Below are 25,031 nucleotides of genomic sequence, written 5' to 3'. Positions count from 1 at the left end.
CAAGTGCAACCCAACAGGCCAATGTACACATTGCATCCCTTTATGATGTGAGATGTACATCATGCATGTGCAACTCTCCTGCCATCTTGAACAGGAAGAGAACACTCTGCGTCAGAGAGAACTGTCCAACCACTTCCACAGGATCATTCACTCATGCATAACACACCTATAAACACATCTGGCCATTGCCTTGTATAAAAAACTTTGTAATTCAATTTATATTCATGGTTTCTAGAAATTTCCTTTTTAAAAAAGTTGTCAAGCTTCAGTTGACAGCTGAAATTATTTTCTCCAAGAACTGAAACAAGCCAGTTCTGAGATTGTTGTTTACTACTTGTCAATTCTGAAATAGTCCAATATCTATTTAAATAAAAAGCAGACACTATTATATAATTGCTTCTTCAGTACATTTTGGATGAGCTTGACAATTAGGGAAATTATTTTCAATTGTTTTCAACTAAATGAATGCTATGCTGCAACTCTGAATGCAAATCGTCTTCATTTAAAATACAGATTAAGAGTTTCTAGCCCCACCCACATGTCCTAACCTTACAGTTTCACACTCTTGGCACTAGCTTGGCAAGAAAAGTGTTGCTTAGTTTGGATCTGTGGGAGAAAAACATGCTGGGAGACAACAGCGCTAATGAGCCAATGAATGGCAACCCAGTTGGGCAGTAGGTCAATGCACACCTATAGTTTATAGCTTATGTGCTGCTCTTGTGCAGAGAGTGACAGCAGGAGGGGAAAAAACCCATAGGTGCAGTCGCCTCCATCCCTGTGAAGAAGGATCAAGAGTCCTTCCTTGTTGGGGAAAAGCTCCCTTTAGACACATTGGGAGAAATAATTGAGCAGCTGGCCAAGCACAACCAAAAGCCTCTTGCCAGTGCTACTGTGGCTTCATCTCCTCTGCAGCTAACAGACTGAATGATATAATGAACAATGCACTGACTAACAGACAGACTGTGAAGGCTTGGGAAATTATAAAGGTACATATCAAATGTTGAAATAAAAATCAACCTGACTGAAGTGTGTATTTTTGAAAGGAGAGAAAGGAAAAGGAGCAAGAGAGAGGTACGGGTACTTAAGAGACCAAAGCAGCAACTGTGAATACTGGAAGAAATCCAGAAAATGCATCATGAGCTGATGAAATAACTCAATGTCATAAGAGCAGAATTAAGGCAAAACTTTAAAAGAGAAATAGAAAACTTCAAACAAGTTATGGGGAAAGTAACAGAAGATGTGGAAGAATTGAAAACCAAGGTGGGTGAGATTCAAAGTAAGACAAAAAAATTAGAAACTATGACAAAAAAATATAACAACAAGAAAGAGAAAAGGAGACAAATACAACAATGGAAATAAAATTTATATGTAGACGTTTAAAATTGAGAGGACTGCTGGAACTTCAAAATGTAAATGATTAATACTGGCTAACTATATTATAGGTCTATCAGCAGAACGATTTCAATGGGAGAAAGATAAAGATGATTCAGATGAACTCAGTGATTGTGAGAAAGGGTAATCTTACAAGAGATGTAGTGATCTACTTTCTTAGAGAATAGACAAGATATATATTTCCACAACTCCACTACAAAAAGGCCTCATCACTAAAGACAAGGAAATTAAAACGTTTAAGGCTATTCCTCAAGAAATTTTGAAAAAAAGAAGATAATAATCTTTCTCACAATGATTATAGATGAGAGGGATCAGAGACAAATGGGAAAAGATAGAGGGGATATCCTGGGATGGCAAGTGGTGTGCTGAACATGCAGTGGTGCTCATTACAAGGGCCACTGCCAGAAACACCAGTAGCCACAGACACATAGGCAGGGGACACTATACTGCCCCATGACACAGCCATCACCAGGGCTGCCACACTGATCCTGGGTAGCGCACTCTCAGCTGTGATCATGCTGCCACTGCCTGGGTGCCCATGCCACTGGTGGGTGTATCCAGCCAACAGGCCCTGGTGGAAGCAGTTCATCATGCACATGAACCGATGAAAAATGGTGAACAGTGATGCACATGAACAGGTGAACAATGGTGGTGTCATTTCCGAATACCCTGCAGCCTCTCCCACACAATAGTGGCAGAACTCCATGCGGAGGTGGAGAAGGTGGTTATCATGAGGAGGGCCATATTAATAGAGAAGGGGGTTGTGATTACCATCTGGACTCTCACCAACCATGGCAGCTATCACCAAACCGCCCAGCAGTTCAGGATTGGCATCACCACCATGGGGGAGGTGTACATGGAGGTCACTTCCCAATCCCAAGACAAAAATATAGGACAGTTCAGGGTTATTATTGATACAGATACTGCTATGTTTCTATAATTGTACAGAGAGCGTAGACTACTGTATATATAGAATCCTCTTAAAATGGAATCTCCTTAAATTGTTTTCCTCCCCACTCATTCCAGATTGTAAATGCAAACTATGTAAGCATCTGTGAGATTCTCAAAATATTCTGCCTCCAAATGGCAGAAGGCAAGGTACAAATGGTTAAGGCTTGGGGATTATGGTGTTCATCTATATTGTTTGTATGGAAATATGCTTTTATTAAAAACAGAAAACACATGCACAGTGAAATCCAATACACAACACAAATCCTGGCATGTCTATTCCTACACAGGATGCAAAGAAGCCTTGAACCCTTGGCATGTGAGTTATGTGGCTATATTAGCAACCACAGATGGTTGGAGTAGATGGATTCTAGCATTATTTTTGGACTCAAGTAATATATTATTTAGCGAAAGAGAGATTTTTGGTCTGCCAGGTGTCAGTCACTGTTGGTGGGAGAGCAAGACATGAAGGTTAAGCTTCAAGAAATTTTTGTGTCCATGTATCCAAGAACTAACTGATATAACTTCCAGTCTTTAGCATGGACAGATATTGTGTGTGTGTGTCTTTCAAAACAACCTGAATTTTCTTGAAACCCAACTACTGAGTACCTCCATGTTTGGCTGTAATATTGGCCAAAATGATGACTGGAACTGGTATCATTTCACTTTCAGCCACCATTTTGGTTGATACATGACTGATTGCAAAAGGTACTTTGGCGACAACATGGGCAGATGTGGCTTGTGGTGGTAATGGGTGTGTGTGTGTTGTGGCATGAACATTGTCCCCTGCCTCCTGTATAGTTGCCCTCCCAGGTGTAAGAAAGACATCAAACACATAAAGGTAACTATCTAAAATTATGTATTTATTAATTAAAATATTTATCATAATATTTAAGGAATATATTTTCAATATTTTAATATAAGAAATGCAAAGAATTACTATTTAAATGTTCTCAAAGAATAGGAGGAAGTGGAGCATGTAACTAAAATTGTAACTAACTTCCAAAGTAACTTCCCAAGCTACTTTGTGGGATACACAGAGATAATGTTTACTCTGTAGATGTAGATGTTTGTAAAGAATGTTGTGGTTGTGTGTGTCTTGAAGTTGTTTTTGACTTATGATGGCTTAAGACAAACCCACCATGGGGTTTTTGGGGGCTGAGAGTACATGACTTACCCATGGTTACCAGTGGGCTCACCCACTGGGCTTTCATGGCTAAGCAGGAAATCCAACTCTGATCTCCAGAGTTGAGTCCAGTGCTCAAACCACAACACCATACTGGGTCTCTTGTAGAGAATACATAAAACAGACATTGAGGAACTGAGCCATATGTCCCCCTCCCCCAAAACTCTTGCTGGAAATACACTCTTAAGATCATGGTGACAACTGGCTATAACTTCTTGGCTACTGGCTGAATACATCCATCTGTGGCTTAAAATAACCCATTTTAATATGCTGCATTCTGCGCTTTGTAAAAATATTTAAATGCTTTTCACATTGCTAACATTTTATGTTGATTCAAAGTGTAAACAACCGTCAAGAAGAAATATGCTGCTGAGAAAAGAAGAGCGCAATAATTCCAACTGGAGTAAACAGTACTTTGATGAACATCTCGGTGTACCCAGAGGAAAGGGACGGCAAGTGTCTGCAATAGACTAAACATGCCACCCACGAGAGTTTGTGCCAAAACAGAAAAAAGAAAAGCTAAAGGGTATCATGAGCAAAAGCATGAAACCCAAGTTCAAAAGACTGGCAGTTCAATAGAATATGTAGGGTCCCCATCCACATTCTGCCAGTCTACCTGATAGCTTGGGAGAGTTATTTTTTTGGATTAAAAAGACGTTGGATGCAATACATAGAAGAGTTATATGACAACATAAAGGACACATGGAATGAAGAGCCATCTGAAGATGAACCCCAAATTCTAAAAACTGAAGTGGAAGCTGCAATAAAAGAAATGGCAAAATAAAAACAAAAAAGTGTCCAGGAACAGATGATATTCCAGTAAAACTGCTGCAATCCACATTGACAAAGCTAACCAACATATGTCAACAGATGTAGAAAATAAAACAATGACCAACAGACTGGAAAAGATCAGTTTACATCCCCATCCACAAAAATGGAGGCACAAGAGACTAGAAACTATAGAACCATAGCACTAATCTCCCACGCAAGCAAAATTCTGCTCAAAATACTGCAACATAGACTCCAACCATACATGGAGAAAGAAGTCCAAGCAGGGTTCAGGAAAGGAAGAGACAGTAGAGATCACATCAGAAATATATGATGGCCAATGGAGTGTGGCAGGGAGTTTTAAAAGAAAATCAGCATGTGGTTTATAGACTATAGCAAAGCCTTTGAAAGGCTATGGAACACCCTTAAAGACATGGGAGTGACAACACATCTGATAGTCCTGATGAGGAATCTGTACTGTGAACAAGAGGCTACTGTCAGAAAAGAACATGGAAGAAACAGAATGGTTCCCAAATGGCAAAGGGATCAGACAAGGCTGCATCATATCACCCTAACTGTTCAACTTATATGCAGAACATATTGTAAGGAAAACAGGCTTGAACATGGAGGAAGGAGGAGTGAAAACAGGAGGAATAAATATCAATACGCTGAGATATGCTGACGACACCAAAATACTAGCAGAAAACCTCACAGTCCTGGAACAACTACTAAGGAAGATCAAACAAGAAAGGGCAAAGCCAGGCTTACTGTTCAACATAAAGAAAACGCACACATTCAAACTAGACAATTAGGAAATAGAAACAGTAAAAGAGTTCTCATATCTGGGATCAAATATTGATCAAAATGGGGACTGCAGAAAGGAAATCAGAAGAAGATTAAGAATGGGGAGAGGGGCTATGAAAGAACTAGAGAAGATCCTAAAATGCAAAGACATACAACTCAGCACAAAAGTCAGAATCATACAATCAGACATTGTATTCCCTATTACCATCTATGGATGTGAGAGCTGGACAGCTAAGAAAGAAGATAGGATGAAAATCAACTCCTTTGAGATGTGGTGCTGGAGAAGAGTGTTGAGGATCCCATGGACAGCCAAAAAGACAAACGAATGGGTCCTGGAGCAGATCGAGCCAGAAATATCCCTAGAAGCCAAGAAGACAAAATTTAGACTGTCATACTTTGGACACATCATGAGAAGGCATGAATCAGTGGTAAAAAAACAATAATGTTGGGAAAGGTAGAAGGAAGTAGAAAGAGAGGAAGGCCACATGCTAGATGGATGGACTGGAAGAGACCACAAATATGAGTTTGCAGGAGCTGGGCAGAGCAGTAGAGAACAGGAGGGGAGATGTCTCATCGGCAGGGTTGCCATGGGTCGAGATCGACGCAAAGGCAGTTAACAACATAACTCCCAGAATCTCCCAGGCAGAGAAGCCCCTGGCAATGTTGGCAGGAAGATCCTCAGAGTCACCATCCAAAAAGGTACCTTTCTGAGGCATGCTGCGAGGATAGGTTCCCTGTGATAAGTTTGTCTTAGGGTCGCCATAAGTTGACCATGACTTGTAGGCACACCACAATGAAAGTCACCAACAGAAGTTTGATCTATTTGCCATCTCTAGTTAGCTTCCATTGAAGATTAATTGTCATGGCTACATGCTATGGAATTCTGGGATCTGTAACTTTATGAAGTACACAGAATTCTCTGCTGGGGAATCCCAGTGCTATAGCATTAGAGGATTCCCATGAACTCATCAAACTATAAATCTCAGAAATTCTATAGGATGGAGCCATGTGAGTTAAAATGGGATCAAAGTGGTTCCAGTTGTGCAGAGCAGATACCTTCCTGGTGAGGAATTCTGGTGAGGAATTCTAGAGAATTAAAAGGTCTGTTTATTATTTATTGTTATTGTCCATCCATGAATTGGGGATTTCTCTGTCTCTCTTTCCTAATGGCTCAGCATGTCTTCATTTACCACCCGCTTCTTTTGTGTCAATTCCCAGAATACCTATTTATTCTGTGTGCGCTCTTTCAAAATCTCAAATCTCAACAATCTGAAGTGGAACTGGCAAGAATTAACCGTGCTTTCTGCCCACACAGATGTACCCTGAAAGGTCCTTTGCCTTATAAGGTATGGAAATTATTTTAATGGCCTTATTAATGGCACAATTAAGGGCACCGTTCATCTGTTTGAATCCAAAACCCTGCATAAATCTATTGACCTTTGTGATTTGAGGGAGGGTGGGATGTTACTCAAAAGCTTGGAACATAAGTACAGAACTCCAAAAGTGCTAGTTGAATTTCTCAAACCTGCCCCACCCATAAGCAGATTCACATGGAGATAAGACCCAGCAGTGTTGCCTAAGGCTTCAGGGGTGGTAACACAGGCACATTTTATGGACAGAGGCTCGCTGCATTTAATACGAGACAATAAAGATTACAATGTAATTAAAAGGCCTAAATGTTTTTTTATGTGGTTTTTTTTTTAAAGACTCATAGAATCACAGCTGGAAGAGACCACAAAAGGGCCATGATCTTCTATATTATTTACAGCAGAGATGGGTAAAGTGCTGCCTGAGAGTTACCTGTTGGTCCTAAAGCCATTACAGAGGCATCTTCTGTTGTTGGTGTTTTAAAAATCAAGGGCATGGTAAGGAAAGGGCAGCCTTCCAAAGGCCAAAATATCCCTAATTCCTGGAACTTGCCTATCCTGATTTAAGACTATAGAAACCAAGGGGGCTTTTCACACCACATAGTTCTCAAATTGTGTAGTTTGAAAGCTTGTTGAAAAGAAGTACGCTCAGCAAAATAAGTACATTTTCCTTCAGCCTGGAGCTGCAAGATAGTGACGAGATGCAGCTGATGGGAAGGAGATGGCAGTCTGTCTGCCTCCAAAATAAATTTTGAAAGGAGCAGACAGCCGAAAGAAGGGAGCGGCCTGCGCTGTCAAGCTCCATCCGAGCTGAGCTTCAGTTTTCCACCGCAACAGCCAGAGGGAGTCAGCCTCTCTCGAAGAAAGTAATCAGAACCTTATGGCACAAGCCCCACATGGGGACCAGCATCCAAAAGGAACAGGCTGAGCAGGGCTGGAGAAAACCACCATCCAAGCTGTCTCTCCGGTTTGGCACCATTATGAGCAGAGCAAGGCTGCTTTTAAGTTCTTCTCTACCCTCCCCCTAACTTGCCTCCTTTGAAGCTCTCAAGGAAATGTTGCTGAACGCTGGTAGCAAACCCAGACCGCCCCCCCCCCCCAACAGAAGAAAACCAATGCAAATGAATAAATAGTAGGAAAGAGGAACAAAAGCTTCCCAATTCAAAAGCAAGTGTGCCCTGCTAACCTCTCCTGTTCAGTATTTCCAGCGTTACTCCAAGCAGCATGTCGCTCTGTGGAGTAACAGAAGACGTTCAAGATGGCATCAGGAGAGAGTGCTCATTCAGCACTCATTCAACACTTTGACATAGTCTCAAAAATGGTTGTGGCTCAGAGATGCTTCTTCTGTTCTACTGGGGGAAAGGGGATTTCAAGGCTGCTCCTGTTATGTGCATTTCTGACTTATGGTGACCTGTGACAGTGAAAATAATCTAGGTAAAATGTGTTTTTTTGTTGTTCACATCATCATCATCATCATCATCATCATCCCATCTCTCCCTACGGATCGAGGCGGGTTACAAGAAAAAGGAAATAAAATACAAAACATAACATAATCAAAATTATACAATCCCCAACCCTCCACCAACATCAAGTTAAAACTATCAATTACAAATTCAAGATTCCCACCCCTGGCCTTTACTGTGCTAGTATTTGCATTCCTTGCATGCAAACAGCTACTAACTGCTAATTTGCCTGTTTGCACACTCCCTGTTTATTTGCTTTTTATACCCATTCTCTTCCTGAATCACTCTGATGTGCAGCCATATTTTATTTCCCCCCTTTCTCTTCTACAAGACCTTGTGTTTCATTAAAAACAAATAATCACTGCAGCAAGTGAAGCTACTTTGATATCTTTTGTAAAGAAGACAAATTATTTTCTTTCTCTGTTGGTCCCCATATGTGTGTAGATAGCCATGGGACTGGTGGTTGTTCATTGGCCTTGCCAATTTGATCAGTCTGTTAGATTCACTGTTACCGCTCACATTTTTCAACTGTTATGCTATTTGCTGTAGCCACCAGGAAATTGTGTACAGATTTTATTAGCGGTTTTAGAAGTTCCTAATCATTAATTTTATGGACTGCCAATGGACATGCTGTACGAACAGCACACTATAGTTCCACTGTGGATCAAAAATAGACCATATATTATTTTACCGTATTATGGGTTATTTTTATTATACTGTTTGCTAAACTGTAATGGCCCTTGGCTAAATGCAATAAAGACTAAAATAGAAATCACATTAGCAGCCGCTCTCCCCAACTGGATCAGGGTGAATGTATTTTGGAATACCAAGCATTCTATTTTCAGGGCAAATGTGCAGGTGCATAGGATGTTCCATTTTGGTGTTGTTTTTAACAGAGCAGCTACAGAGAGCATGAGTGTCTGGAAACAGGTTTAGGTCCGTGGCATACCAAATCCCAAAAGCCTGGCCATTGTTGCTGGTCAGAGAGTTGACAATGCTGTGCTAGATGGACCAGTGATCTCACTCGCTATACAGCAGCTTCCTCTATTCCTGTACCTCTCAGTCTCACTAAGTTTTTATCTTTCTCAGCAATGTTTATTTTGGCGTTTCAGCATCATCCTGCACTAGATTCCAAGACATTTATCTCCGCTTGGAAATGGATATATATTTTATTGGGGGAAAATACTTTTGTGGACTGCAACTCCCAACAGTAGCCTTCTGCTAGCAAGGCCAGTCAATGGCTGTGCTTGCTAGTGGTGATGACGGGGTTGTGGAGTTGCAGTCTAATGAAGTAACTTCTCCGATTTCAGGAGGCATTTTCTATAAGTGTTAAACATTTTTGCTACAGAATCCAACATGATAATTCCTCTCTATTCGTATCCAGAAAGCTGTTCCTTGGAACAAGTAGCTCATCTGCTTGTTTCATGGTTTCATTCACCTGCCCCCCCCCCCTGGTCTCCATTTTATCATTATTATTTTTAGCTTTAAGAATAATGGGACATGTTTGACTAAATAGTTACACTTTAGGTTTCCAAAGCCAATCCTTATTAGGACACGTTTATATCAGAGACTCCAAAATATGACAACTACTTTCCCACACTTCAATGGATGACTTGTTTCCATCATCAAAAGGTTAAACAGACAGCAGAGGCAAGTGAGGAAAAGGTAGGCTGTGTGTGTGTAATGATTCCATGCCAAAGGAGCTTGACTTTCATCTACTTCAGTGATATCTAGAGCAGGGGGAAGTTAACAACTACAAAAATAAAAATGGATTTGCATGGTTTTTACATGGATCTCTGTAACCACAATCAAATTACCGTAATTCATTTGGTGATTTTTAGATGGCCTAGTAAACACACATACCTGCAAGTTCCCAATGTGATCCTGGCCACAATTTGGAAAGGTTACTTTTTTTTACTACACCTCACAAAACTTTGGCCACAGATGTCCACCTGGCATCAATGTTGGCTTCATTCTGATTCCAAAGCTTTTGGAAACCAACTGATTTCTTCCAAAAGGTGTACACTTTTGTTGGTGTGTGCCTTCAAGTTGTTCCTGACTTCTCTCGACCCTAAAGCAACTCTATCATTGGCATGTTTCTTCAGAGGGGGTTTACCATTGCCATTCTCTGGGGCTGAGAGTGTGTGACTTGCCCAAGGTCAATCAGTGGGCTTCATGGCATAGCAAGACTTAAACCTGCTCTCCAGAGTCATAGACCAACACTCAGCCTTCTACACTATATTGGCTCTCACAACATAGTTTTAAAAGTTATTTGGACTTCTAAAGTTATTTTACCTTGTTCAGTTGTTTCTAATAGTATTTTTGTCTGTTGAAATACATTTTAATGTCTGAATTTTAAATCACCAATTTCCATCTATGAAATGTTGGAGGGTATGAGCCTATGGCACAAACTTTGACCTTCAAGTCAATCCCAAGTTATAGGGACCTTACCAAAAGTAACAAGATTTATTCAAAGGTTTGCCATTGCCTTTCTCTACAGCTGAAAGAGTGTGGCTTGCCCAAGGGGCTTCCGTGGCTGAGAGGGAATTCTAACACTGTTCTCCAGAGTCCTTCTCCAGCACTCAAGCGACCACATCATACTAGCTCACAAACGTATACATATCTTTTCAAAAGAAAAACAGATGTTGTGGTGGAGGCAGTCCTAATAGAGTTTAGACTTAGGCATTTTTTAATTCTTTGAGATAGTGACATTGTGTACTGACTATGAGCTTCCTATTCCCTTTTAAACTTTAATACAATCATCATAGCAGCTGGGACATCTATATATTTTTCCAGAAGCAACAGCTATCACTCTTGCAAGACAAAACATCTTGGGACAATCTGGTTTTGGAAGGGCAATCAAGAACTATTACTTCTACAAAAGACCCGTTCCTGGTGAAGATTGAGAACAGCTAAACTTACTTTATTGATATGGATCATATAAAGTTGGCTGCATTTTGGGGTTTTCCCTTGGGTTATGACTTTGAGGACAGCCATGATGAACACCTACACTTTAAAATTTACCTCTATGCCACACTCACTGACTTCAACAGAGCTTTGCTACCGGAAAATGAATATAATATTTTAATCTTAAAAGCAGTGTTCTTTTTAATGAGAGAGTAAATCACTGCAAAAAAAATAAATCTTTTCAGTAAGCTAGGGCTGATTTATAGGAGTAACATTTGCCATTTGGGACGAGAAGTAGTAACTCAAGGATCCTAAACCACCACCATTACTTTAAAAAATACTATCTCATAATTTATTGGCTTTGCATTTAGATGGTATTTGAGGAAGCCATTTCAGCAGAGAAGAAGATTAACTACTATGCTAAGCACTCTGGAGCCTTGGTGTTTCAGATACATGGCCAGTTGAATTTATATTTCTACGTAAGGGCTATCAGCTTTTTTCCACCAGGAGGTTCTAGGCCTTTCACAAGTGCAAAAAACAGATAAAAATTCAACAGATATGCATCACCACTGGAAGACTAGACTACGCTGAACCTCTGTCTGGTGCACATCTGTGAATCTACTTTGATGAAATGGAATTGTATTTCAAGATTCATTTAGTCCATTGGTGGAGTGTCCATTTAGGCCAATGTACTTGAGCCCTCCTCCAGGTGTGGAGGCTGTCTCTTTCCCCCTTTTCCTTCCTGGATGTACAATAGCAGTAAAAGAGAATGTGAACTATCTTGTAGTGCAAATGGGAATGTGTAGTTGTACTTGTGCCTTGTGCATGGGTTTCCCACAAGCATCTGGCTGAATTCTGAGGAATAGAGTGAACTTTACTATCATCCACCAGGATTCTTCTTCTGTTATATTTAAGAGGCAGCATGGTGTAGAGGTTTGAGTGCTGGACTATGATTTTGGAGACCAGAGTTGAAATCTCAGCTTGGCCATGGAAACCCACTGGGTGACACTTCCAGCCTCAGAAAACCTCATGATAGGGCCATCATAAATTGGAAATGACTTGAAGGCACACAACAACAACAATAACAACAACAAGGCACCTCCCTGATTACTTTCCTGAGCATTAAATTTTTTAGCTATGCCTCTGGCTTTTTTACATTACACACTTCTAGCACTATCATTCTACTTTAACTGCCATGGTTCCATCCTGCGGAATCCTGGGATTTTCAATTTCATTGTCATTCTTAATTGCTATTAAGCAATATGTATGTATGGTGGTCATACGAACAACATACTTCCAAGACACCTTAACCAAGATCCTGCATCGCAGATGTAATTACGAATGCGTAACTATGTATAATCTCCTAACCTGACTTCCCAAACCTATATTGAGAGACAGCAGCAGTACTAAGCAACAGAGGTCTGCTCTGCATCGGGACACTGCAGGATGACATTTTCAAGTTGTGATGTGATGAGGAGTTGCAATAGAAATACAGTTTCTGTTTGTTACACTGAATTTCACTGGCAGGAAGATGCTGGAAACATCATCCTCCATCACTTGGTGTAGCTGCTAGCTGTTAAGAATAGGATTGTCGTTTCTGTGTGCCTTCCAAGTCGTTTCTGACTTATGGCAAACCTAAGGTGAATCTATCTCGGGATTTTCTTGGCATGATTTGTTCAGAAGGGTTTTGCCTTTGTCTTCCTCTATGGCTGAGAGAGTGTGACGTGCCCACGATCACCCAATGGGTTACCATGGCTGAGCAGAAATTTGGATCCTGCTCTCCAGAGTTGTCGTCCAAGGTAAGGCTGGAGGTGGGCAATTGCGATTGGGACAACACTGCTGTGACATGAATATTGAACAGTCATGAATACAGAAATCCTGCTTACATATTTGTAACTGTTCAACAGTATGCCAGCCTTTGGTCTTAACAGCCCTATTGAAAGCCCTTGCAAACTCAGGCTTTAGTGTCAGAGTCCAAGGTTTGGCAAAGGAAGTCCACAGCCCTGATTTCATCATTACGTGCCCTGAGTGCTCATTTGAATGGGAAGAAAAGACAAAAGCCAGATCAATGGAATAAAATTGAACAAAACTGGCCTGCAGTGAAAAGGTTCTCCCCAAATTATTTGACCTCAGTTATTGCCAAGGATGGAGCGGGGGGAGAAGTACTGGTGTGATTTAAAAAAAATAAATAAATAAGAGAGAGCTAGGTTAGACAGATGGGTGTCATTTCAAAACCAGCACTTACTTTTTTGAAGTGCTTTTCTGTGGGTTGAGTTCTACACATTTTCCAGAGGTGAGTAATTTTCCCATGGTGGAAGAGAACGAGCCATGTAAGTTAAACAGCTTTTGGCTCAACAACCACTCACCCCCACGACAACACACAAACACAAACACTGCCACCACCATCTTATACAAATGTTTGCCGCTGCACAAATGATTTCTGATTCGCTTCTCTCCTTGCAGAGCTGGGAAAGAAATAAACATTGATGGGGGTGGGGGAGGATATCTAGATGGCCAGAACTGGCACCTAGAATTGCATTGGGGTGCCAGCAACTACTCTAAGAAGAGAAACTGGGCAGCAGGGGTGAGAGGAGAAACAGAGGGGGGCGCTTGGTAAGTGCTGTGTGGAGAATTGGCATTCGAAGAAAGAAATGGCTTATTCACTGATTCATTCATGTGCCTGCCTTGCAATTCTGAAGACTTGGCAAAGAGGGGGGGGGGCACTAAAATGGAAGGTGGAATACTGTGCATGCTCAGGCCCTGTATAACCATGACTGAAAATCTGGCCCCTTTTTCCAGCTTAAGCAAAAGGACCCATTAAGTCATCATATGGGACGATCCAAAGACTGAATAAGAACATCAAGTCTCCAGTTTAGAGCCATGATTCTCAAGCATGCAGGCTTACCTAGTTTGTACTTAAAGGAAAGGTGCCAGTCTGTTTCTTTGCACATTGTCATTCCCTTTTGGTTGGTACAGAGTAGGGGGTGGGCAAGGTGTGGTCCATGTAGCCTTCCAGGGCCATTTATATAGCTCCGAGGATCCCCCAGAGGTCAAAACATTTTGCCCTAAAATGGGAGGGCATTTTCACTATGGCTTTGAGGACCTCTGGGAGAATTTAGGTCCAGGAGAGAGAACAGAAAGGGACGTGACAGAACGTCCTAAAAAGGACTAATGGTCCTGAAACATGGCAAAAATGCCCCCAAACCTTTCCTGGGAACATCTGTCTATCAGGGTCCAGGCAGAAATCCAGCATATGCAGCATCCCCACCACAAGGGATTCAAATCTATACCTGGAGCTTTACCACACAAGAGACTCCTAGTCCTCAAAGAACAGTGCCCATCTGAGAGATGAAGCAACCCAATATTGACTGGATGACCATGAACAGAATCCCAAGCAGACAGCCTTTTCAGTGTTAGTACCTTTTCAATATTAGTGCCAAAGGCAGAAATTTACACCTGTCACATTACAGAGTAGCAGAGCTTAGCTCCTAGGGCAGTCAAATGCAAAAAAGGCAGGCCTCCTGTGCCTCTGACCATTGTTCAGAAGATGTAATTTCAGCTGGTGGATCTTGCCTGACAAGGTACACCATCTACAATTCCTTCCACCCAGTGCCTGTTGCTGGCTTCCATGTCAGAGTGACTGCAAATCTTCCAGTCAAGGCTGGTTCGCTGCTAACAACTGCTGTGGATCTGTAGTCTCAGTATAAGAGAAAAGAATATGGCTTTTACTGACAGGATATTAATAGAGTGCCATGTTATGAGTCAGAGTACTCCTCAGGTCTGTTTTCTTTCCTCCACTAAATGATGTAGAGACTGATAAATCTCCGAGGGGGGCGGGGAATCAATGAATATTTCATTTTAGTTATGAATTGTAATGTCAAATTGCTTTTAGATGTTGTATAAATACACCTTCGGAAGTCGTCGAAGCGGGATGACATCCAGAAGGAAGAGCAAGCAAGTGGTGGATGGATGACTACCAAGTGAACAGTGGCTACCTAAGACTCCAGAGAAGGATGCAGCACAAACACAAGGGGACATCAAATGGCAGAGCCGGAAGGGATGCTGGAGGCAATTTGCTTCAGTCCTCAATGCAAGATACTGCTAAAGCAGAGCTTTAATACCAGCAGTCATAAAGCGTGAAAGATTATCTAAAGTGGATCCAATCCCCCGCCCTACATGCATGCACACCTGGCAAAGAGAATATCAGACTTTCCCCCACACACTTGGCAAGCATATGAAACACCTCATGTTCTAACTCTGTACCCACACACTCTCACAACCTAGCTCCAGCATTTCCCCAGGGAAACAGTCATTTTAATCTTCAAATAGAGGCAGACCATTTAGCTCTCCCTGTTTCCTCAGGTAAAATATGTAGTATGTGGGAAGGAATGTATGAATCCAACGTTTTTTATTGCAAAAAAGAGACTGTACTGAAGAAAAGCAAGCTCAACAACTCATTCTAAAGAAAGAAGAGGAGTTGCTTTTTTGCTTTGTTTAACATCTCACATCCCTCCCTTACATATCTTCCGTCCTCCTCTCCTTCACAGCTACAGCATCCCTGCTTTATGGTCTGTTGTGTGATGCAGCAGCCAAAAAAGCCAATGCAATTCTGGGCTTCACCAACAGTAATGTAGTGTCCACATCAAGCAAAGTCATAGTGCCATTCTTATTCTGCTTTGGTCAGACTTCACCTGGAATCCTGTATCCAATTCCAGGAGCCACAGTTCAAGAGGAATATTGACAGGATGAAACATGTCCAGAGAAGAGCAACCAAGATTGCCTAGAAATCAAGTTCTATGAGGAATGACTTAGGGAGCTGGTTATGTTTAGTTTGAAGAAGAGAAGACTGAGAGAAGTGACATGATAGCCATCTTTAATTATCTGAAGGGATGTCACATAGAAAATTGAATGAGTTTGTTTTCTGCTGTTCCAGAGACCAGAACAGGAATCAATAGATCCAAAGTCCAAGAAGTTCAAGAAAAGAGATTCCACATAAACACTGGGAAGAAGTTCTTGACTCTAAGAGCTGTTCAACAGTGGAATGGACTGCCTTGCAGGATGGTGGACTCTCCATCCTGGAAGTCTTTAAGCAGAGGGTGGGTATCTTTTAGGAGTGCCTTAGTTGTGTACTCCTGCATGTCAGGGGGTTGGGCTAACTGACCCTCATGGTCCCTTCCAGCTTGGGGAAAATTATTTTTGGACACTACCACTCCGATTCCTCTAGTCAGTGGCCAGGCTGCCTGCGCAAATTGGAGAGATGTTGTCCTGAAAAGTGATTTTTCTCATTATATTACTTAGCTATATTGATTACGGATTGCAGTGATTGACATCTCATTGTTATACCATTTACTTGAATGCTTTCTTTTGTAATCCACTTTGATAATGAGAAGCAACTAAAAGTTTTTTCTCTCAATCCCACTACTATCACAAGCATGTTTGATGAGGACATGAGACAGGGCCTTTCTGGCTTCCTAGACGTGGAAATCCCTTCTATTGGAGGCTAGTCTGGCCTCCTTTCTGCTATCCTTCCATGGGCAGGTAAAGATATGTTTACTGAGAAAGGCTCTTGGCCATTAAGAAAAGTCTTTTAATGGACACCACTGTACTCCTCCTCTGCTTTCTTATTTGAAAATGTTCTAAAACTATTTTTTTCTTTGTTATTCTTAATAGGAGAATTTATTAAATTAAACGCTTTTCAGTATTATAACTAGCAGATTCTCACACCACTTTGTTGGTGTTACATAGTCAAGGGGAGCCACATTGGTCATACAACAAAATAAAACAAAATTCAAAATCTACAAATGAGTGATACCTGTTTTTCTGTTTCCTGGATTTGAAGAAACCAGATCTAGTTGCAAGAGGGGAATCCTAAACAAGAGGGAACTAAGGACTGGGACTTAACTCTTCAATACGGTGAAATGTAAGGTATGGCACTTAGGATGGAAAAATTAAATGCATAGATAGAAGATGGGGGGACATCTGGCTTAACAAAACTGTGTGTGAAAAGGATCTAGGTGCAACTAGACCACAAGTTGAACATGAGTCAACAGAGTGATGCGGCAGCCAAAAAGGGCAAAGCAATTCTAGACTGCATCAATGGAAGTATAGTGTCTAGATCAAGGGAAGTAATAATGCCACTCTATTCTGCTTTGGTCAGGACTAATCTGGAATGCTGTGTCTAGTTCTTGGCACCACAATTAAAAAAGGATGTTGAAAAACTGGAGAGTGTCCAAAGGAGGGCGATTAAAATGGTGAAAGGTCTGGAAACCATGCCCTTTGAGAAGTGACTTAGGGAGTTGGGTATGTTTAGCCTGGAAAAGAGAAGGTTAAGAGGTAATATGATAACACTGTTTAAATATTCGAAGGGATGTCATACTGAGGAGGAACAAGCTTGTTTTCTGCTGCTCTAGAGAATAGGACCCAGAATAATGGATGTTTTCTGCTGCTCCAGAGAATAGGACACGGAACAATGGATACAAGCTCCAGGAAAAGAGATCCCACCTCAATATTAGGAGGAACTTCCTGACAGTAAAGCTGTTTGACAGTGGAACACACTTCTTCAGAGAGTGGTGGAGTCTCCTTCCTTGGAGATCTTTAAACAGAGGATGGATGGACATCTGTCAGGGGTGCTTTCATTGTGAGTTCCTGCATGGCAGGGGGATGAACTGAATAGCCCTTACGGTCTTTTCCAACTCTAAATTCCATGATCAAGTTGAAGCCGTTATACTTTGATTACACCATGAGAAGTCATGACTCATTAGAAAAAAAAACAATTCCCAGAAAGGTGGAGGGCAATAGAAAGAGAGAGAGACCACATGCTAGACAGATGGACTCAGTTAGGGAGGTCACAGGCCTGAATCTACAAGACCTAACCAGATCAGTGGACCAAGGGGTCATCATGAGGTGAGGTGGACTCCAGGGCAGGTAACAACAAAACAACAAAATGCCTTTGATGATGCAATTCCTTCTTTCAGTTGCAATGGAAAGAGGAGAGGAACCAAACAACTGGGGGACAATATGTGACCTATGTGCCATATCTTCTCCAGTCCCTTAATTTCAGAGCATGATTGCAATGAAGCATGCAAAGCAATTTGAAGAGTAAAAAGAAAGTAGAAATAGAAATCCATTTGCAATCATTATAAGCCAGATTTTGGAAGATCTGTTTCTAGGAAGAGTACAATGGAAAGAACCTTTTTGGAACAGACAAATAAGTACTTCTCTCTTTTTTTTCCCCAAAAGAAAACAGAAAAGATTCTGAAGTTTCGTATTACGGTTTCTATTTTTACCCCAAAGATGCAGTTACTGCCAAAAAGCTAAACAGCCTGAATCAGAAGCAATTGAAAGGGATGGAAAAACATTACTCATTCCTCTTTAGCAGCATTGTTCAAAGGGGAAATGGGAATTCCTTCAGTTTACTTTCAGCATTCACTAGAGTATATGGCATGATTTACAATGTTAGAACTCACCAAAAAGCATGCAACTCCCCACCCCAATAATTTACTTGTCCCTATTACAACTTGCAAAAAAAGCTGATTGTGAGTACGATGACTTAGCTTTTGATCTCCCAATTTCCCTGTGTATAAGCATTTTTTCCCTGTGTATAAGCATCCCTCAGTGTTTTCCAACTCAGATGGCCATGTGTTCTACACCTTAAAGAGGATACTCTCCCTTAAAGGTGCACTTTTTCTGAGTCCATGAGGACAACACCAGAACCTTTATAAATAACCTTTATGAATCTGCTGGAGGGGCTCTCCTCTGCATCCTATCAGCTAGGGTAATACGTTGTGGGAGAAGGCATTCTTTGCTGTAGCATCCCAGTTATGGAATACCTTCTTTAGATATGCTGCAGCATCATAGAATCATGGAGTCTCCAAGGGTCATCTAATCCAACCCCTTTTTGCGATGCAGGGACACAGAATCAAAGCAACCCGGACAGATGGCCATCCAGCCTCTGTTTAAAAACCTCCAAAGAAGGAGAATCTTGCTGTCAGGTAGTTTTTCCTAATGTTGATGTGGAACCTCTTTTCCCTTAACCCTTTGGAGCCTAACTGCTTATATGTAAAACCTGACATGAACATGGTTCAACATTGCAACCCAGACCATTTAAAAAGACCAGGAAGCCCCAGATTTTGTCCCTGCTATTACTAATTCTATTTTGGAGATCCATACATGTTTTATTTATCCCAGAATATTTTTATTAGCTCCTGATATGACCAGAGATGTTTTACATCAGCTCCCCAGGTCAGCTTATCTTGACCCAGTATAAAATTGGAAAGAACAGGAACAAAATCTGGGACTTTTCCATCATTCTGGAGATATCCAGGTCAACTACTTCAACCAATTTGAATCTGTCTTTTTAACTTATTGAATATATTTTGTGGCCTTTTAAAAAAATAGTCTTTATATTGTTTTAAATCAGTCAGGTTGGTTTTATTGCATGCCACTTAAGATCCTTAGCTGCCTTGGATCCTATCTCAGGAGGAAGGCAGGGTATAAACTCAACAAACAAACAAACAGACATGGAGTCAAACAAACAAACAATTACAAAATGCATTCAACACAGTTTTTGTGTCTTTTGATTCAACAGGTGCACAGGGCAGGGGCAGGTAACTCCCAAGAATGGATGCAACTCTTAAACTGGAATACCAGAACTGCATACCTCCCAAAGCAAAAAGGGTTTCTTTCTTTTCTTTTGGTTTACCACACAGAAAGATCCTTTTTGTTCCATAAGAGCCTATGGAAGCCTGAAGGGTTTATGCTGCTTTTCTCCTCAATAGACTGCCTACATATTTTACAAATACTTTGGAATTGTGGTGCAATGCCAAGTCAATTCCTTTCAGCCAGACGTTTTTCCAGTTTCTCCGTCACACACACATGCACACTTTGTTGACTCATATGTCTAAAACAATTGAGGCAGGGAGGAAAAAGGAAAAAATGAGCAAAGCAAACATGTTCTGTTCCACAAGGCAATTGGTCATCCCTGCGGTAACCATCATAAAACATGCTACTAATAATTGTGGAAAGCAGTTCGCAATGATACCTCCTGTGGTTTACAACCTGTCTCTCCCTCCAAGCTATGTTACTTCAGAAAATATCATAACAATAACATGCATAATGCAAGTTTTACAGAGACCCAGTGTGGTGTAATAGTTTGAGTGCTGGACTACAATTTCAGGAGACCAGGGTTCAAATCCCTGCTGAGCCATGGAAACCTGCTTGGGTAAGTCACACTCTCTCAGCTTCAGATGAAGGCAATGTCAAAACTCCTATGAATGAATCTGACCAAGAAACCCCCAAGAATAGAGTTGCCATACATCAGAAAAACAAAATGCTACCTCATGCTTTTTTAAAAAACGTAAACATTACCCCCAAAATTGAAGAAATACTTCCTGCTCTCACTCTGATTTGGCTTTCTGACACTGGTCTAAAACGCAGCGCAGAAATAATCCCGTTTGAGACCACTTTAACTGCCTTGGCTCAGAGCTAGGCAATTCTGGGAACTGTAGGGCCTGAACAGACAGGCCAAAATAAAGCTGCTTCGGGTCACTTTGGAGGTATGCTGTTTCAATGATACATCTCAAGAGGCCAGGAGCTGTGCCAAAGCTGTGCTCCAGTCCTTAGGACCAGAGCATGGCTTTGGCACAGCTTCTAGCCTCTTAGGACACATACAGCATTTAAACAACATACCTCCAAAGTGACATGAAGCAGCTTTATTTTGGCCTGTTTCTTCAGGCCCCGTAACCAATTAAATCTGGGCACCCTACAAGTTCAAGAAGCATAATAAATAATGCTAGGACTACTGGAACATAGACAACTCTAGTAGAAGATCTGAAATGCTCACCTTGCGTAGCATGTCCAAGGAAAGGGAGAGGGCAATTCAGCTCAGTAACACTATCTACATTTATTCCAATAAATTTAAATGCACATCTGGAAGAAAATGCTCTTCTAGAGAGGGGTGTTTTTTTTGTTATTCACTGAGGGCAAAATAAAAGCAAGAAACAATCAAATATTGGTTCTCCAAAGGTGAAAGACACAATCAAGAGAAGGTTTGAATTTCACCCACCTCCAAAAAACTGACAATGTACATGCAGGTCATACTGTATGATAGACTGTTTACAGGGGAAAAATGATTTGCTAGACACTGTAAATTAGATAATAAAATATACAGGAGGAGACGAATAAATTACCCCATGGCTTTAGAGCCACAGTTGTGATAATAAATAATGCTTAAATCCAATACTGTGTTTACCGGCAACATTTTTCTTTCCCTATGATCAGGGTGAAATGATACATCATATAATTTAATAATTACCGCCCTGTTCGTGCCAGAATAAAAGATGCAGAAATTGCTCTGAGAGCTGCAGCTGGCAGTGTACAGAATCCTGGGAGAGGCATATAATGATTTTAGACAACTCTGCTGCTGCTGCTGCAGACAAACTCTAGTGATGGTTCCAGCTGTCACAGGCTTTAACCTTCCTTGACTTTGGCCAGAGTTTTTCCAAAAAGGGGACTAGACAGGGACGTAGCTAGGATTTTAGGAAGGGGGGGCGGTCCAGACTAAGTGCCACCATTATAATGGGGCTTGGGAGTGGCAGCGCGGCAGCACACTCCATTCATTTTTCTGATGGAAGGGGGGTCTGGACCCCAAGAACCCCCCCCCCTTGGCTACGTCCCTGGACTAGAGAGCCAGCATTCTCTCATGTAGAAGCCATTCCTGCTCTTAGCTGTGACAGAATGGAATTCTAATTAAATGCCATCTCTCTTTCTCTCTGACTTACACAGCAATTTTGTATTTTGAGTAATAGGTTTCATTAAAGGCTCGAAACTCTCATTGTATCAAATGTGCTTTTATGCTCTCCTCTGCCCCCTACTCTCTCTCAAGCCCACAAAAATACGACCCCATTTTAAGCTCAATTTTCCAAAAATGCCACCAACTGTGCCCCATCGCCTGGATTGGCTTGTGTTAACAAATACTGTATATACTCGACTATAAGTCGACCTCATGTTTAAGTCGAGAGCATGTTTTGGGGCCAAAATTACGGATTTTGATATGACCTGTGAATAAGTTGAGGGTAAAACTTAGGGGGTGTAATAAAAAGATCATTCTAAAGGATGAAGCAAAGGAAGAACTGCCAACTGCACAAAAGGCTATTTCCTGCTGCACATTTTATTTTCCAGTTGCACAAAATGCAAGCAGCTATACATGTGAATAATGTTTGCCTGCGTGCCTCCACAGGAAGGCACACCACAGCATTTTTAGATGAAAACGCAAGCTGAAACTAGAAGTCCCTTCTGGTTTGCACTTCCTAGTTTTTCTGCCTATTTTTGGAGTTTTAAAGGCCAAGTTATAATGCCTGGAGTGTTTGAAGCCATTTTAGGCCATTAAAAAAACCTGAAAAATATTTAGTTAGAGACAAATGGGGGCTTCTTGGGGGGAGGGTGCAAAAATAGAACTGAGACCACATGTACTCATTGGCCCGCACTTTCCCTACTTCTCCTTTAGTGGTGAACAAGAGTGTAGGTAAGAGAATGTAAAAACAGAAACAGGCAGTGTTGGGCAAAAAGAGGTGGGAGAGGCCCGTGTCTTTATCCCTACAATTTTTTGCAGTCATTTTCTCAGATGGCACTCAAGAGTCACTGTGCAAGTCTACATTTGTGAGGGCCAAAGTACACCTTACATTAAATGTGAGCCCTTCTTTTTAAAGGCAGGCTCACAAGTGCACAAGTGATGGATGGTTTGATGGATGGAAGGCACATTGATTCTCCATTAATTCGTGCAAGGGCAATTGCATTTCAGTGCTCCTGAATGCGTGCATTCTGTTTCAAGCATAGTGCAAATCCCCTGAGAGTTTCCCACCTCATTGTTAGATATCAGTAGCCCCCACCCAGAACCTCTCCATCCTGTAAGGAAGGGCCTCTTGGACACTAATTAACAGCCAGAGTATAGCTCTCTTGCTCAGTTCCTTCCTCCTCCTGCTCTGTCACTGTGGGCATCTGTTGCCTGGCAGTTTTCCTTCACCACCCTCTGTCTCCACTAAAACTGACAGGATTGAGAAAATCCTCATCACTTGCATCAATGCGTCATCAGCTGTTGGGTTTAAAAAAGAAAAGAAAACTACCACACATCAAGCATTACTTATATCCACCAGCCTGCCACACATTGGCATACCCTTCCACAAGCATGCTGATTAGTTAGGTCAGACGTCACCTGCAATACTGTATCCAGTTCTGGGCACCACAGTTCAAGGAGGATATTGACAATCTGTAAGATATCCAGAGAAGTATGACTTAGGGCCCGAACAAGACAGGCCAAAATGAAGCTACTTTGGGTCACTTTGGAGGTATGCTGTTTAAATGCTGCATGTGTCCTAAGAGGCCAGAAGCCGTGTCAAAGCCACGTTCCAGTCCTAAGGACCTGAGTGCAGCTTTGGCGCAGCTTCTGACCTCTTAAGATGTGTGTGTCATTTAAACAGCATACCTCCAAAGTGACCCGAAGCAGCTTTATTTTGGCCTGTCTGTTCAGGCCCATTGTGAACATTCAACCCTCCACTCATGTAGTATAATATATACACTGTCATGCAAAGCTTTTGCTTGTTTTCTTGTACTAAATGCAACTAGCAAAGCAACCTTGTGGAAGTCATTCAGACAACTTCTGCTGTGGTTAGTTCTCAGCATTTGACATAACGCTGGAAATAGCCTATATTGAGGGGGTTCACAGATCAATTGTGTGCAGAATATTTCCAGTTCAAACCCAGGCAACAGCCAGTCCAGCCCTTTCATTAGGCAGACTGAGGACACCACAGTAGATGGAAAATGCTGGGAAGCAACAGAGACTGCCTAGACTTTCCTGCTTAAGAAGGCTAATACTGTGTACAGTTGTTGCTGTTTAGGTAGGACAGGCCCTCTTCCATGTTCCTGCCTGCACCTGTGACAGTGAAGAGACAGAGAAACGGAGGCCAGTAGCAGATTTCAAAGCAAAGACCGGTTCATAAGGGAGAATATAGTCCTTCAAATAACCTAAACCTAAAGCCATATAGGGCTTCATAGGCTGAAACCTGCATTTTGAAGCTAGTAATGTGTTTTCCATAAACCAATGTTCTGCACACCCTGAAGTGCCTTTATGATGTTAGTGTGGTGAAGGATGCTATGCTATTGATGATACAGAAGTAAGATTCAGGTCACTCATGCATATGGCATGGGGGAACGGCACCATATAGACCATTGTGTCAGGCAGCAAAATCGCTTGGGTCAGCCCTTTGTAACAGGAGAGAAGAAAAACCTCTTCAAGAGACTCTAGAGCAGTCTTCTCCAAAACAGTGGTCTGGTTTGGATTTCAACTTCCATCATTCTTCACTGATAGGCTTAATAACAGGTTTAAAGGGGTTGTATTCCAAAACATTTGGAGGATGGAAGACTGATCTGGACAGACACTTAAGCAGTGTAACTTCAAGGATGGAAATGCTATCTTTGCCCCCTTCTCCTTTATTTTGGACTAATGTTCTCAGAATTCCCCGGCAAGCGTGGTCATGCAATTACTTTTTACTGCCAAGTATCAAAGTGACTTACAAAAGAAAGCAGACTAAACAGTCAATAAAACAATAAAGAAACACTCAGAACCATGATATGATCCACAATAACAAAGTAACAGAACCAGTTATTTTTGGAACTACAACTCTCCAAATACCCCAGTCAGCATCATTACTGAACGAGGGATGCAATGAGATACAGTCCAAAAAAGTAACTTCCCTATTTGAGGGGTGTGTGCATCTCGTTTCCGTTTTGTTTTATATGTGTTTTAAAAATTGCTTTTAACTTGCATGTTTACCTTGTGTCTTTTGTAAAAAATAGAAATTTGGTTTAATTTTATTTTCACCTTTGTACTTACAGGTTTTTAGTTGCACTGGGGCTTGAAAAGGTGGTACGCCACCTCAGATCCCATGCTGGGGAAAAGGCAGGCTATAAATTAAAACAAACAAACAAACAAACAAACCAATTTGCCATAGGTCTAAATCCAGTTCCTAGTTCTAAATAGATCAGATCCACCAAATCAATAGAACTGAATAAATGTATGAATTTCAAGATTCCGTTCGAGCCTTCCCTAACCTGCTGTCCCCGGTTGATAGCCACCATTGTCCCTTGGCATCATGGTCCGGAGCGAGAAGAAGTATTTGCCAAATCTACTAAGGAGACATAGGC

The 25,031-nt window shown here is 41.4% G+C and overlaps 1 protein-coding gene across 2 annotated transcripts in view; it reads right to left on the bottom strand.

Annotated features, from left to right (window-relative positions):
* Positions 1-25,031, bottom strand: part of TIPE3 (TNF alpha induced protein 8 like 3) — a 40,771-nt gene that overhangs the window by 4,031 nt on the left and 11,709 nt on the right. Inside the window, exon 2 of one of the 2 annotated variants that reach the window (XM_089537735.1) lies at positions 5,304-5,457. The exons of the other annotated variant lie outside the window; for it this stretch is intronic. Within the exon in view, the coding sequence (XP_089393861.1) occupies positions 5,304-5,457 (154 nt within the window). The remainder of the gene's footprint in view (positions 1-5,303; positions 5,458-25,031) is intronic. 2 annotated transcript variants of the gene reach the window in all.

The sequence above is a fragment of the Sceloporus occidentalis genome, unplaced genomic scaffold, assembly GCF_023333645.1.
Source record: "Sceloporus occidentalis isolate IW3139 unplaced genomic scaffold, rSceOcc1.0.p SCAF_9, whole genome shotgun sequence".
Lineage (NCBI taxonomy): Eukaryota > Metazoa > Chordata > Lepidosauria > Squamata > Phrynosomatidae > Sceloporus > Sceloporus occidentalis.
This window is presented reverse-complemented; position numbering and strand designations above follow the sequence as displayed.